Source organism: Rattus norvegicus, chromosome 6 (genome assembly GCF_021556685.1).
Source record: "Rattus norvegicus strain SHRSP/BbbUtx chromosome 6, alternate assembly SHRSP_T2T, whole genome shotgun sequence".
Classification (NCBI taxonomy): domain Eukaryota; kingdom Metazoa; phylum Chordata; class Mammalia; order Rodentia; family Muridae; genus Rattus; species Rattus norvegicus.
The window spans coordinates 27,141,658-27,157,572 of record NC_141539.1 but is presented as its reverse complement, the minus strand read 5'-3'; the positions used below and the strand labels follow the sequence as shown (position 1 = coordinate 27,157,572).

Genomic DNA, 15,915 nt, shown 5'->3' with positions numbered 1-15,915 from the left:
ACACAGACATAAATGTGCTAAGATGGATTAAATCATCGCGTAGAGCAGTGATGGTAATGTCCAAATTCTTCTTACTAATGGGGGACTGAGTGCCCACCCACCTGGTGTTTAACATTGTTGATGCAGGATGAAGAAGTTATTAGATTGGTTGGCTATATCATAATATACTTTCTTTTTTGGGGAAGAGGATTTTGGGGACAACAATCTCATTCTGTAGCAAAGGCTAGCCTGGAATTCATATACCTCATAAAACTCAGGACAATTCTCCTGCCTCAGGTTTATAAGTTTTAGGATAACAGGTGTGGCCTATCTTACTTAGCTGCTATGTTATCTGCTGTCTTGCTGTATTATCTGTTGTCTTTTTCAGAGTTGTTAGGGTTTCAAATCTTTTTTGTGGCTCTGAGAATTGAATTTAGGGCCTTGTTATTCTGGGCAAGTACATGCCATTGAGCTCATACAGACTTTTTTTAAACCTTAAATAAAAATTCAACTTTCTGGGTGTAGTGGCACATCTTAGCACTTAGGAGGCAGGCAGGTGGATCCTTGAGTTCTAGGCCAGCCTGGCCTTCATAGTGAATTCTAGGATGGAGCTATGTAGAGACCCTGTCTCAAGAAAGAACAACAACAAAATCAGACAACAGCAGCAGCAGCAGCAGCAGCAGCAACAGCAAATAAAGCCTTAAGAAGACAAAACAAAGCAAATATTTTTAAAATGAAATAAGTGTTTATACTTATGAGATGCAGTGTGATATTTTGATATATCAATGCATTATAGAGAGATTACATAAAAGGAAAGGAAACATTGTATCTCTACCACCTTATAGGTTTGTTGCTTTCTGGTGAAAATTTTTGAAATCTGTACTTTTCTTTCTTCCTTTCTTTTTTAAAGATTTATTTATTTATTTCATTATCTGAGTACACTGTTGTTGTCTTCAGACACACCAGAAGAGGGCGTCGGATATCCATTACAGATGGTTGTGAGCCACCATGTGGTTGCTGGGAATTGAACTCAGGACCCCTGGAAGAGCAGTCAGTGCTCTTAACCTCTGAGCCATCTCTCCAGCCCGTGTACTTTCCTTAATTTTAGTATACAGTAAGTTGTTACCTGTGGCCAGCATGCTAGGGAAATACTAGGTTGCCAGATTGGTGATCACTAGCTAGATCATCACATATATGCTTCCTGCAACTCTGACAAGCCTCCCCATACTCTCACATCAGCTCTAGTGAATGTCACTCTAGTCTTGGTGCTATGAGTTACATGGTATAACTTTCACATGTCCGTGACATCATTTATATTTCTCTTTCTGTTCCCAGCCTATTGTAATTAAGTTGCATAACGTCCTTTGCCTTTATCTACATCATCAGGAGTGATGGAGTTACTACCTTTTAAAAGGCTTTGCAGTATAATATCTTTGTGCATGCACCTGTGCACTCACCCACACTATCATACAGTATCTATTTATCAACTGATGGAGACTTTGCCTGCTTTTCTGTATCTACCTTGACATTAATAAAATACTTAATTTTTTTAATTTATAGCAAATTCTTGATGTAAACAACAAACTGATAGTATAATTGATATTAGGGACACATAGTTCTTTAATTGATGAGATAAAGCTAAGATTTTAGTTAAAATTGGAGAAGTAGCCCTTTGCTTATTATATTCCCATTTTCTTTCAGTGGGCCACAGTTACATTTCATCTTCCTCATCATGTATTGAAGTCTATTGCCAGTGCCATTGTAAATGAACTTAAGAAAATAAATCAAAATGTTGCTGCCTTACCTGTGGCGTCCTCAGTGATGGACAGATTGTCTTACCTCTTACCCAGTGCACGTCCAGAACTTGGAGTCGGGCCAGGCCGTTCTGTAGACAGGTAGGATCCTTATTCCTGGAGTATGCTGAGATTGAATTGAAACTACTGCAAATCGGATTATGATTAGAATGTTTAAAAAGTAGACTTTTACTTCTATGTAAATTTTCTGAGCTGATGGCTGCTATCGGACATGTCTTTTATTCTCTAAGAGAATTTAAGGGGATTCCAAGATTGTATTTTGAAGCTTCCAGTGCTGAGTGAGTATTTGAGAAAATTTTAAGCCATTTATAACTGTTGGGTGTGTGGTATTTCACCTTTGATGAAATTTGAGATGAATCCTGACAAATACTGTATAGAAATGTGAGGGTAAGTAAAGTGCATAGTGTTATCTCTGAGGAATGGTAGAATATGACCAGATAAATACATTGTAAATATCTGTGAAATTCTCAAGATAAGCATGCTAGAAAAGTTCATTGAAGGGAATATGGAGGACTAGGTATAATTAAAATAACTGTTCCTCCCCCTTAGTTCTTTGGAGTAGTTTTCTTAAAATTTTTATACTGTTTGCCTAGATTTAAACAGTACTATGAAAATCATACCTGCACCATCAGTTTTTTCAGATTTATTGAGTACCTGTTTTGTGTAAATCAAAAGCTTATAATGTCTCATCTGACATTTTCATCGGATGAGTCACTTTGTGTTTTTCTGAAGTACATTTATAAATAGTGTGTGGTGAAGCAAGCGTGTACAGTTCCGAATGAATTGACTTGTAACTTAAGTATAATGAATTGACTTGTAACTTAATATGGCTCTTGTATTCATAGCATGTAGCAGTTTAGCCTTTACGTTACTCATCTGCCTTAGTTGTGTTAAATGATTTTATTACAGACACAGTTTCTCTTAATTGCATTAAGTTGTAAGGATTTTCATATGCTAGAGTAATGTTGTCTGTGTCTTTTGGTCAAATTAACAGTATGCCATATGAATCATATACATAAAATAAATAAATCTTAAAAGAAAAGAAGGGGGCTGGAGAGATAGCTCAGAGGTTAAGAGCACTGACTGCTCTTCCAGAGTCCTGAGTTCAATTCCCAGCAACCACATGGTGGCTCACAACCATCTGTAAAGAGATCTGATGCCCTCTTCTGGTATGTCTAAAGACAGCTACAGTGTACTCATATTAATAAAATAAATAAATCTTAAAAAAAAAAAGAAAAAAGAAAAGGACAAACTAAGTTGAGCACAGGCATTTGCTGTTCGCTGGTTCCTGACTATACATGTAATATGACCAATTTGTTGTACTCCTGCCAAAGCCTTGGCCCCATCAGCTGTAGCCTCAAATTATAAATTAGAATAAGCCCTTCCTTCGTCAAGTTGCTTCTTGTCACAAGTACTAAACAAAAAGAAATCCTATCTCATGATCTCATCCCCTAAAACACGCTTATCACTGTATACGATAGAACCTTCAGAGACCACTGTAACTGCAGAACAGCTCTGCAGGGTCATTATGATCTCAAGGTCTGCACTGTGCTCAGACAACACCTGCTCTAGTCACAAGCTTCTTTATCTCTGCTCCCTTCCAAACACATTCCAAGAATATTTTTATGATAGCCATAACACTTAGCACCTGATATTCAGATTTCATGTTAATTTTGTTTCCTGTTAATTTGTTAATTTGACCAACATTAACATATGAATTACAACATTAGCATATGAAAATCCTCACCACTTAATGCAATTAATAGAAATTGTGTCTGTAATAAAATCATGTAACACAACTAAGGCAGATGAGTATCGTGAAGGGTAAACTGCTACATGAGTATATGAGTAAACTGTGCTGTCTTCAGACACACCAGAAGAGGGCATCAGATCCCATTACAGATGGTTGTGAGCCACCATGTGGTTGCTGGGAACTGAACTCCGGTCCTGTGGAAGAGCAGTCGGGGCTCTTAGCTGCTGAGCCCAGTCTTTCCTTTTCATTCTCTCTTGAACCTCAGGCTCCCAAATTAAGGGTTAATTTTACATGCCTGAGGGTCATTTAGGTGATTCTAAATCCAGTCTTATGTTCCTTCTGTGTATGTGAAAATATCCTCAAATACTAATTTGATGTACTTTCCAAGTTATTATTTCCTTAATAAATGAATCTACTAAAACTTGGGTGGACATAGTGAGTTGAGGCTAGCCTGGGCTACATGAAACATTGTCTCAACCTTCCCTCCAGCAAAGATATAACCTATACATGGAACTTTTCTAGCCCTCAAAATTTATATTTTTTGAAAAAAGGAGGTGTCTATTTATACTTCAAGGATCTGTGTCCTGGGCTAACAGAATTGCTACTAGGTACGCTTAGCTGAGAGCGGAGCCCAGGGTCCTGTGCATTGTTGAGGATTGGATCTAAGGGCATAATGTATGCCAAGCAACTGCTTCAAGTTCTAATATTGACATGCTCTTAAAAGTCAGAATGTGGGGGGCTGGAGAGATGGCTCAGCGGTTAAGAGCACCCTACTGCTCTTCCAGAGGTCATGAGTTCAAATCCCAGCAACCACATGGTGGCTCACAACCATCTGTAAAGAGATCTGATGCCCTCTTCTGGTGTGTCTGAAGACAGCTACAGTATACTTATATATAATAAATGAATAAATCTTTTTAAAAAAAAAAAGTCAGAATGTGGGCTGGAGAGATGGCTCAGCGGTTAAGAGCACTGACTGCTCTTCCAGAGGTCCTGAGTTCAATTCCCAGCAACCACATGGTGGCTCACAACCATCTGTAATGGGATCTGATGCCCTCTTCTGGTGTGTCTGAAGAGAGCAACAGTATACTTATATATAATAAATAAGTAAATCTTAAAAAAAAAAGATTGGTTGGACTGTTTAAATAAAATCAGAATACAATTAATTACGAGTTACCTATAGCAGTATTGTTGGAATATTACAAGATTGTTGAATGAATTAGTTTTGGAGAGCTGTGTAGGAATGTATTTTCCTGGTCTGTTTGTGTGTGTGTGTGTGTGTGTGTGTGTGTGTGTGTGTGTGTGTGTGATTTTTCTCTGTTATTCTCTGTTCAGTTACTGTGTATACAGATGTAAGGACAAGAGGAAGCGTTGCTCATAGTATGTTCTTATCTGAAGTCTTTTGGACTTTAGTTTGTTATTGTCCTTAAAAACGTCACTGATACCCTGAGTTGTAGTTTGACATGGCTTTGAAGGAAAGCATTTTACTCTGATCATGTGAAGATTTCCTTGTTTTACCTTCCAGATTGTCTTGTTAGGCTGTCTTCCAGCTCATGCTATTTTGCCTCAGGCTCCTGAGTGCTGTGGTTAGAGCTGCTGTACAGTTTTCAGAATACACTGACCTTAGCCGTGCACACCTTTACTCCCAGGAGGGAGCGGGGGCTGTGAGATTTAAGCCAGCTTATTCTACATAGCGAGTTCCAGGACAGTCGGGCTGCACGGTTGAAACACCGTCTCAACCAAACCTAAGCTAAAGTAAACTAAGGGAAACTATAAACTAAAGTTTGCTAGAGCTGCAGAGCCCCTGAGGAAGATTTTCCTAGAGAAAGAACAACCATTCCCCCTCGATTTCTAGTTTAAAACAAACAAACAAACAAACAAACCAGGAAAAAAGAAAGAGAAAAGAAATAAAAAGCAGTACGCAAATGTTTCAACAGTATATCAGACACGCCCACTTAGCCAGTTTGTGGCCAGTCTCTTCCTTTCCTGCCCCGTGATCATTAGGTAATGGACCCTGCCTGTGGAATTAATTTGATTTCTGGAGTCACTAGTCAGATTTTCTGTTTCTTTACAGTTGGAGAACTTACAAAACAATCATTTTTAGTTGAAAGTAACTATTTGAACATAATCATTCCCATTTTTAGTAGATATTTCAGCTTGGGTCCTCCAATTTCATAGTTTCTCTACTTTTAGGGCATTGATGTATAGTGAAGCTAACAGAAGGGAGACTTTCACTTCATGGCCTCACGTTGGCTATAGGTGGGCACAGCCGGATCCCATGGCTCAAGCTGGATTTTATCACCAGGTAAAAACTATCATTAATGCGACCTAGCTACGTACTTGTTCGTATGCATGCTTGTGAGTTTCATGTGCTCCAGACTTTATTATATAGGTGCTAGTCCTGTGTCCTGCATTGTGAATGTAAGGGACATAGAATTATTGGGTTATTTAATACTTAATCTTTCACATTAAGACATTTGCTCTTTTTGCTATGAAATTGATATGTTCTTTAAATGTAATTTTTGAGAAATTTATTTAAATATGTGTTATTTTCACATATTTAACCTTGTATAATCTGGTAGTTGATTTCTGAGATAATGTGGTAAGAGTCATTCTGCAAGGCAGAAAGTACTGATGTACCTGAAACACTAGCACTTGGGCCTGGGGTGGTCCACGAGTTGCAGCCCAGCCAGAAACATGCAGTGAGACACCGCATCTATTTATTACGTGTTCCTTTGTATTGGTTTATATATTTACTTTCTATTCAGGGCCTCACTGTGTTGCTGTGGCTTGCCTGAAAATTTATTGAACACTTATTTGCATATGAATGGAATAATACCATACATTTTCCCCCCCTTGGAATATTATACTTAGAATTGGGAACTTTTTTTGAAAAGAGTTTTTCTTGAAAAGCCATTTTAATGATTGAATCTTCTTTTTTCTCTTTTCTTCCCTTCCCCCTCTCCTCTCCGTACCTGCCTACTTCCTTTCCCCTCCTTTCTCTCTTTTCTCCTTTTCCTTTTCTCCCTCTTTCCTCTCTCCTTTCTCCTTTATTTTAACCTAATTTTGCAGCCTGCTTCCTCTGGAGATGACAGAGCCATGTGTTTTACTTGCAGTGTATGCCTTGTTTGTTGGGAACCCACGGATGAGCCTTGGTGAGTCTGGAGTTTTCTAGGCATAGTAGGCTAAGTTGGTACCATAGTACTTCTAAATTTTGATTCTGATGTAATCTTTCCTCTTTGGTATGTGTTATTGTCACTGTCTTAAGAGAATGAGGGAGTTCTTTCTATATTCTGCCATAAGGTTTTCCCAAAGTCTGCATACGGAAAGTGCTAAAAGGTAGGCTCTTCTCAGAGCAGAGGCTCTGTGGTCCCAGCCACAGCACTGCTAGAGCAGTGTGGTTCTGGCCACTGAAGCAGAGCCAGCAGAGAGTGCAGGCATGGAAGTGTTCACGGTGCACAGTTTCAATTTCAAGTAACCTTTTACAGGGCATCTTCAGCCTGTGAATTATAGTATTCAACCTTTTATTAGTTGATTAACATAAGATATGTAATAATACCCAAGCTCTACTACTATGAGGTCCTTTTTTCAAGTTTATCAAGTGTGCATGTCCAGGAAGGAGTAGAAGCAGGTTTTAGTTTTCAGATGTCACATAGTTTGTACTAAAACTGGATTGAAGTTTCATGTTTATTAGTTGACATGAATGCAGTGAGCAAACCAAAACCAAAAAAAAAAAAATCATTTAATCTACACTCGAAAAATTGCACAATATTATAGAATGTACTATCTATTGTACTAATGTACTAAAATGTACCACCCTATAAGGATACCCTCAAAGGCCAGAAAAGAACATAGGATCGATCCCTGGAGGTGGTTTGAGCTGCTTGCTGTGAATGCGGGGAAAACACTGATTTTCTGTGAGAGCAGCTAGCCAGTATTAACTACTATTAGCTAAATTTCTCACCCCAGTGCACACACTTCTAAGTACTTGCTACAGGGTCTGATGTAGCCTGGGCTTGTCTGGAATTCACTATGCAGCTGAAGTTTTTTTTTTTTTTTTTAATTTAGGAACTCACTGTGTAGCTCTGGCTGACCTTGAATTCACTGTATAGACCAAGCTGGCTTGGAATTTAAAAAGATCCTCCTGCCTTCTCTGCTTCTCTACCTCTCTAGTACTGACTTGTGTGCCACCATGTCCTTCCTGGCATCAAATCCTTGATACTCCTACCACTGTATTCTGGGTTCAGAGGAACATGCTACCACACCATTTCTTTTCTCTTTTAAAGATGGAATCAAGGCTTAAAATGAGCCTAGGTTGCACATCCACTCACTGTGTAACCCAGGCTGGCCTCCAATTTATGTCAGCTATTTTTCCTTAGCTTCCTTAGTTCTGGGATTGTGAGTATAAATCACAACGGACAGCTTTGACAGCACCTGTATTCTTAACTTTTTTTGTGTCAGAATTTCAGTTTGGGCAGGTAAGTACCCATCTTTTCTTGACATGCTGAGGGTTTGGGCATTTACCAGAATATTCAAGAATTTGAGAGTCTGATATTCTGAATATAGAGTATACTGCTCTGTCTTCGTGAATAGAAGCTGGGTTGCTGAGCCTGGGTGCTTTCCAAATCTTTTAATTAAAAGGGAAAAGGGGCAGTTTAAGGGGAAAAGAGGGCCTTGCTTTTTTGCTTGTGGGAATTGAAAGAGTTATTTAGTAGGGAGATTTACTTCTTCAAGAAATAAAAATGGATATTCTTGCTGGGTATGGTAACCCACACCTTTAATCCCAGCACTTTGGAGGCAGAGGCAGGTGACTCTCTTGTGAGTTCAAGGTCAGCCTGGTCAACAAAGTGAGTCTAGTCCAGCTAAGGTTTGTTACACAGAGAAACCTGTCTCAAAAACAAGCCAGCCAGCCAACCAGCTAGCCAGCAAACAAAATGGGTATCCTCTATCGTCCGTCATTGCTGTATTTACCTCTCTACTCTAAGGAGCTAAATCTTTTTCTATGCTTGGCTATGTGACAAGATTGGGCATCACAGTGAAAAACTGGAAAGATTTTAAATGCTCACCAAGAGTGCAGTGGCTTCTGAGATGCAGAGGCAGGTGGATCTCTTCGTGTGTTTGATGCCATTCAAAGCTACATATTGTACTATGTTTTTCTTTAAAAAGAAAATTGCTATAGCCAAAAGAATGTGACAAATTCATGACAGATGAAGAGTGGAGAATTAGAAGAACTTTATATATACTTTAAATTTTATTCATTTATTTTATGTATATGAGTACACTATAGCTCTTTTCAGACACTCCAGAAGAGGGCATCAGATCCCATTACAAATGGTTGTGAGCCACCATGTGGGTGCTGGAAATTGAATTCAGGACCTGTGGAAGAGCAGCCAGTGCTCTTAACCACTGAGCCATCTCTCCAGCCCCAAGTTTATATTCTTTAGTGGTTTATATTTTTTACTGTTGTAAACATTCTGTATGTTCTTGTTTTACAAAAACTGTTACAGAGTGGCTCAGTGCTACCGATGATTTAAAATGAAGTAATAAAAATAATAATAAAAAATAATAAAAGTCGTTTTTCCCCACAAACTACTAAAAATATTTTAGAACTATACTAGTTAAGATCCTATGAATTTTATTTGAAGGTGATAAAAGATTGTTAGGATTAGGTATAACTAAAGTTGGCTTTTAGTTTTATTTTGCACCGTCACATGTGGCTTCAAATATCTAATCAAAAAATTAAAACTCAGTTAAGGGAAGATAGAATGGGGAAAAATATTCTAGAACTTAGCTGGGAGAGAATGTTGCTCAAATATGTGTTTGATGGTAACATGCAGAAGGATTTATGAAGGATATCTGTGCATTATATATTACCAAGGATGTCATGATAGTCAACTGCAAGTGGTGTTTCAAAAGAAATATGTCTCTTCTGAAAAACAGCATGCTTTATGAGTAAAATTTTCTTTTTCTTTGCCATTAGTAAGGAAATTCTTTGGTAGCAGGATCCTGTCTTTAAGTATTACTTTGAAATTATAAGAAGGAAAATATACAATGAAACCAACAACAGAAAACGGAAAGGAGATATAAAAGAGTTAGGAAATCGGGCGAATGGTTTATCATGATTTGCATTATAGTACTGATTCTACAGTGTATTCAATTAAAGTGAGTGCCTCTGCTAACAATCAATGCCTATAATATGGACAGTGCAAACACTGTGAATGGTCGAAAGAGATTGAGTAATCACGTAAAGCTAAGTTTAGTTGAGGGGTTGCAATACAGCTGAGTAGTGAAGTACTTGTTCAACATACTCAAAGCCATGGATTCCATTCCAGGACTTAGACATGCCATTCCCACCCTCCCCATCCCCTGTACAAAAATGTAAGAGTAAGACTTTAAATGTGTGTATAAAACAGGCATTGTTCTAGCTTCTGCTTTGCTCTTCAGTAACCTTCCCCTTTTCACCCTGTAAAGGTCTGAACACGAGAGACACTCTCCCAACTGCCCCTTTGTGAAGGGCGAGCACACCCAGAATGTGCCCTTGTCAGTCACACTGGCAACCAGTCCTGCGCAGCTCCCTTCTGCAGATGGAGCTGACAGAATATCTTGCTTTGGGTCTGGGAGCTGTCCACAGTTTCTAGCTGCTGCTACCAAACGTGGGAAGATCTGCATATGGGACGTCTCCAAACTCATGAAGGTGCACTTGAAGTTTGAGATTAATGCCTACGACCCAGTAATTGTGCAACAGTTGATCCTATCAGGAGATCCAAGTTCAGGAGTTGATTCAAGGAGACCTACTTTGGCATGGCTGGAAGATTCTTCTAGTTGCTCAGATATACCAAAACTGGAAGGAGACAGGTATGAGGGCTTTTTCTTTTTTTTTTTAAAAGTAGTATTTCTAGTGGTACATGTTTCATTTTTCCAAATTGCGTTTTCTTTACTCAGTTAATGACATAGCAAAAAAATCAAGTTAGAGAGTAGAAAATAGATGTTTACCTGGAAGTCTAAAGGTTGTATGAAATTCAGAAACTTTCATTCAGATTACCACAGATTATTTTGTAGTAAAATTAAGGCTTCTTTTTAATTCTGTACTAGATCCAGCACTGTAGTGCCACATGGTATCTGTTGGATATTCTCATCTCAGTCACCAAAGTGTCTCACCTGCTTAGTTCCATCCCACATCATACTGCCAATGGCTAGATGGCTACTCCCTGAGCTGGCAGCAATCTACCCATCTAGTTCCCAAGGCAGGTTGGCACCATGTCAGAATATACATCCCAATTCCATGGTGGCCCAGTGTCCAGCCACCACACATTCTCTTGAACTCAATTAAATCGCTACATGAAAGAACACACAGCACCTTAACCTCTCATCCAGTTGCTAAGATATAATTACCCACCTAAAAAGATACAGCTTGCTCTTCTAGACATACAGAATCCTATATACATCCATCCCTTAAGAGTTTTCATAACAGGGGTTGGGGATTTAGCTCAGTGGTAGAGCACTTGCCTAGCAAGTGCAAGGCCCTCAGTTCGGTCCCCAGCTCTGAAAAAAAAGAAAAAAAAAAAGAGTTTTCATAACAAATTGTAAATGTGCAGAGAGGAATCTTAACATCTGCCTCGATGTTCTCTCAGCTCCTTCTCTTCTCCTCTCACTCCAGTCTCTTCCTCCTCTAAAACTTTTCTCCAACCCATCCTTCCTTCTTGTCCAGTGACAGGCTTCATTCTGTCTTGCACCTGCCTAATGACATAATGACATCATCCTACAATACTAGTTGGATCTGATAGTTGAAACAGTAGGACTTTTATGAGTTCAATGACAGTCTGGAACATAAAGTAAGGATTTTGTCTCAAAAGATCAAAAAATAGAACACACAAAAGGAAATGCCACAGAGTGTTAAATCACTTTTTCTCTGTATTATATTTTCCTTTGTTATATAACTAAGATAGACAGTAATTGGTAAAAATACTGACAAGTGTCTAAGGATAAATATAGGATAATGAGAAAAAAATGCCAAACAGGTAGCAAACACTAGCAGTCAGATTGGACAGGCTAAAATAACATTTGTCAAATTATTTATTACAAAGTTCTGAAGCTGTTCTGTAAAATCCATTTCTGTGCAATACTGTGTCAAACTATATAAACTATGTAAGTCTTGAAAAAGTAAATTGTAGTCTTTAGAAAGCCATTGCCACATTAAAAACTAACATCTAGGCATCGTAACTCACTGTTCGAGTGTATGTATGTAGAGGTTCTTGGTTCTGTCTTCAGTATCTAAACAAAGGCATAACAAAAATAAAACAAGAAAAGAAAGTTAAAATATTGGCATTAAAACAGTGGGTTAGATTTGTAATTTTATCTTTTACCTCTTAGTTCCACAGAATAAGAATGAGTCTGATATGTCTTCCATTACTCCTCAAGTTCTGGCAGTGAATGTCACTGAGTAGCAAATGACTTTAGATGAAGCAAGATGATCGAATTATGGAATAATGTAGTAGTAGTAGTAGTGGTGGTGGTGGTGGTGGTGGTGGTGGTGGTGGTGGTGGTGGTGGTGGTGAGGCATGTCTGGTTGGTTTTTGTTTTGTTATGCAGTATGTACCTGCACTGGCTTTGAGATTGCGGCTGTCTCTCTCTACAACTCAGAACTGCAGGATGCAACCTGCATAGAGCTTGAGGCACTCGCTCCCCTTAGCTTCACGGATAGAGTCTTGGCTCTTGTGGCTGTATCTGATCTATAGGAGTTGGGAGTGCAGAGCCCAGGAAACCCTCTTGTTTCCAAAGAATGCCCACTTGTGACTTTGAATTGGGCCAATTTCAGATGGCTCAGTTTTATTCACATTGACAGAATTGAGGATTTAGCATAGTCCTTAGGGTGTGATGATTAATAACAGCTATCGCCATGACGTCCCTGCCATTGATAATGTGACTTGGCTGAGAGTATCTGCCTTTTACCTGCTGGATGTGTAGTTACTGATGCCGTTGCTGTTAACACTTCATCATGTCCCCCACCTTACTTCTTCTGTTGAGAGAAGATTTTGATATTCAGCCTTGGCTTGTCTGGTGCTTGTTATGTAGACCAGGCTGGCCTCAAATCCACAGAAATCCTCATGCTTCTTTTTCAGGTCTGCTGGGATTAAAGGGTGTGCTACTATATCCGGTCACATGTATTTTTATTTAAGTAATACATAATTCTATTAAATGAAAAATAAGAAATTTAGTTGATAATTCACAATATACAAATTGGGAAGTTTGTATAGTTCATCATGGTTATAGCTTGTGGAGATTGACTGGCAGATAAAAGAATTGTCCCTGAGATCTGGTACAGACTAAATGAAAACTTCACGGCTATTTTCTGTTACTATACATCTGTGTGAGAGTTTGAGGGGCAAGCAGTGTAGCTCTTTTCTGATATTAGCACATTTGCTGATAGCACTAGAACTAAGAATGCTTGATTGTTATGATTTTTATTAAAGGATTTACTGGATAATTGTGGAAGATAATGAAATTGGCTTGTCATTTTAAACATTGACTTTAATTAGAACTTTGTTTTGAATTTTGAATTTTTAGATTAAAAGTTGCATTAAAATAGGTTTCTAGGATGGCCACATTCCTCTTTGGGAAAATGTACCCTTTTTTTTTTTTTCTTGTTCTTTTTTTCGGAGCTGGGGACCGAACCCAGGACCTTGCGCTTCCTAGGTAAGCGCTCTACCACTGAGCTAAATCCCCAGCCCCGAAAATGTACCCTTTATTTACATATATGTATATAAATGTACCCTTCATACACACACACACACACACACACACACACACACACACACACACACACACACACACACACACACACACACACAAGTTTATACTTGGTGTTGTTTCCAGCCGAAATAGATCTCAGTATTAGATAGTTAATGACAGATTTGTTGAATTAGTATACAGAAGTGAAATACATGGTAAGACGAAGCGGCCAAGTGGGACTCCAAGCTGAGGATATACTCAGTTGTAGAGTATTTGACCAGCAGGGACAAATAGTTCTGGTTTTACTTCCCAGACTCCTCCTCCCAAAAAGGTGGGAAGAGCCTGAGGGACAAAGAAACAGCCCAGCATTATGGTGAAAACACAAATCTAGAACTTGGAAGGTTAAAGCAGGAGAATGGCCAGCCTGGGTTACAGAGTTGATACCCTTTTTTTTTTTTTTTTAAAGCAAACGAAAACCCAGAACAAAATATAGCCTTGGTCCTCTATCCTTGATCCTTGACTTCGATTTCTTGTCCCTTCTGGCGGTAGTGGGACTCTTGTTGGATTACTAGTGAATAGAAATGATTCTGACTTTGTATGGTACAAGATACAATATGTTTAATCTTCAAATATCAAATGTGGGTTTCACTAGCTTTAAGAACAACAATTAATTTGAGATTAAAAGTTGGGTTTAAAGTTACTACAATATAACTTGTGTAGGAATTAGTTTTGACTATTTTTTATAAAATTTTGACATAATTCTCAATTTACTGAATGAGGATTTGACAGCATATTTAATTTAACTAAAGTAACATGTTTCCCTAGGTGCTATACTTGTCATATATATTTCTGTTTTTGAGACAGGCCCTCATATATCTATCCTAGATTGACTTTGAACTCGTGGTCTTACCTCTGCCCCCAAGTGCTGAGATAAGGCATTCACTACTCTGCCTGGCTCTGTGTATTTTGCTGAGTTGACAAAGATATTCTGAATTTTATTTTTGTGGATACTATGACATTGATAAATTAATGGCACTTTATTAGCTTTAAAACAAAGGTAGTATTAACCAAACTTTGTAACTTGACTATAATTTATCTTTTATGATTGTTACTTTTTAAAGGATTTTGTGTCCTCTAAAAGCTGAATAGTACAGGAGTAAATATGTTTATTGTAGAAAAGTTGGCAAGGGCAGGAATGAGAATGAACAAACACAGAGAACCTGTTGTAGCAGTAATTTGGCTAAACTGAATTGGCTCCTGGCGCTCGCTGTACTTGGCCTAGGAGCTCTCTGGATTCGTGAGTGAAAGATACACGAACACACACAGACACATAGACATACACATACACAGGCATATGGATACGCATGAACTTGTGCCAGTTAATTTTAGTATGCTTTGACCAGCTCAAAGGCTGGGCAGTTCTAATCCTCCACCTGGTTAGCATACGTTTGCCTCCAGTGCTCCTGGCTCAACACCTTCTAAATCTATGTTTTATCTTTGCTGCCCTATTACCTTCTGGGCAGCCCCTCCCTAGGGCCGCTTTCTCTCCCCACCTTCATTTTGGATGAATTTTCTTCTGTAGCTCTAAATCTGATCTGTGCCCCCCCCCCCCCCCCCCCGCCGCATGGGGGGGTATCCATTCACTCTCTCCCAGTCCCTAGCCTGGGCAAATCTAAAGGTCCTGCCTCGGTGTACCTGCTCTATCTACTATTGACCCTTGGCTCTTTATTGACCGATCAAAAACCAATTGGGGGACAAGGACCTTCTGCATTAAATGCAGATTCCCAATTTTGGGGGCCAGATTAATTCAAAGCATTAGAACCAACCCCCAACAACCTGTAACCACTCTCTCCAGTTATGGAATGTGTATTTGTGTTCTTCATTTGTAAAGCATATGTTAGATCAATTTACATGCCTTATATTTTTTGTCATAAAATATTTTAGGATTATTATGTTTCTGTAGACCAGTGAGATCCGTAATGTCAAGACCTTTGAATTCTTTCTTTTATCTTTTATCTTTTATCTTTTATCTTTTATCTCAGTATAGCTGGGCAGTACTTGGTTAATACTAAAGCTCTTCTGTAGTTGAAACCTAATGTATTCCTGTGTTAGATTTGCTTATTCTGGCTCCCATGGACCGTATTTTTCCGTCAATTTAGTTTTTTAGGTGTCTTCTAAACCTCTAATTCTCGAAGCTAATTAGCAGGTGATCCTAAGCTTGTTTTGCATTCTTTTTTTTTGGTTCTTTTTTTCGGAGCTGGGGACCGAACCCAGGGCCTTGCGCTTCCTAGGCAAGCGGTCTACCACTGAGCTAAATCCCCAACCCCTGCATTCTTTTTATTATTTTAAATTATATTGAGTTGGTATTGGTTTCTGGTGAAAGTGGAAGAGCAATTGCCCAACTTTCAGGAAGCTCAGTAGTGAACAACAGTAACAAAGCTACTCATGTGACTCATAGAACTGACAGCATTTATCTATTAATATCATTTACAAAAACCCCAAGGCATGGAACCTTTGTCAACATTGTCTTGGTAAACCTCTCAAGAACTTAAACATTGCCTTGGAATGTTGTATTAGGCTCTTTTCTTTTTCTAAGAAGGGTTGGCATAGTTTAGGGACAAGCCCCCCCCCCCCCCCCCCCGG

General features: G+C 38.8%; 1 protein-coding gene across 1 annotated transcript in view; it reads left to right on the top strand.

Annotated features, from left to right (window-relative positions):
• Window positions 1-15,915, top strand: part of Birc6 (baculoviral IAP repeat-containing 6) — a 193,582-nt gene that overhangs the window by 36,698 nt on the left and 140,969 nt on the right. Inside the window, 4 exon segments of the mRNA NM_001170596.4 lie at window positions 1,681-1,874; window positions 5,737-5,848; window positions 6,616-6,698; window positions 10,015-10,398. Of these exon segments, the coding sequence (NP_001164067.1) occupies window positions 1,681-1,874; window positions 5,737-5,848; window positions 6,616-6,698; window positions 10,015-10,398 (773 nt within the window).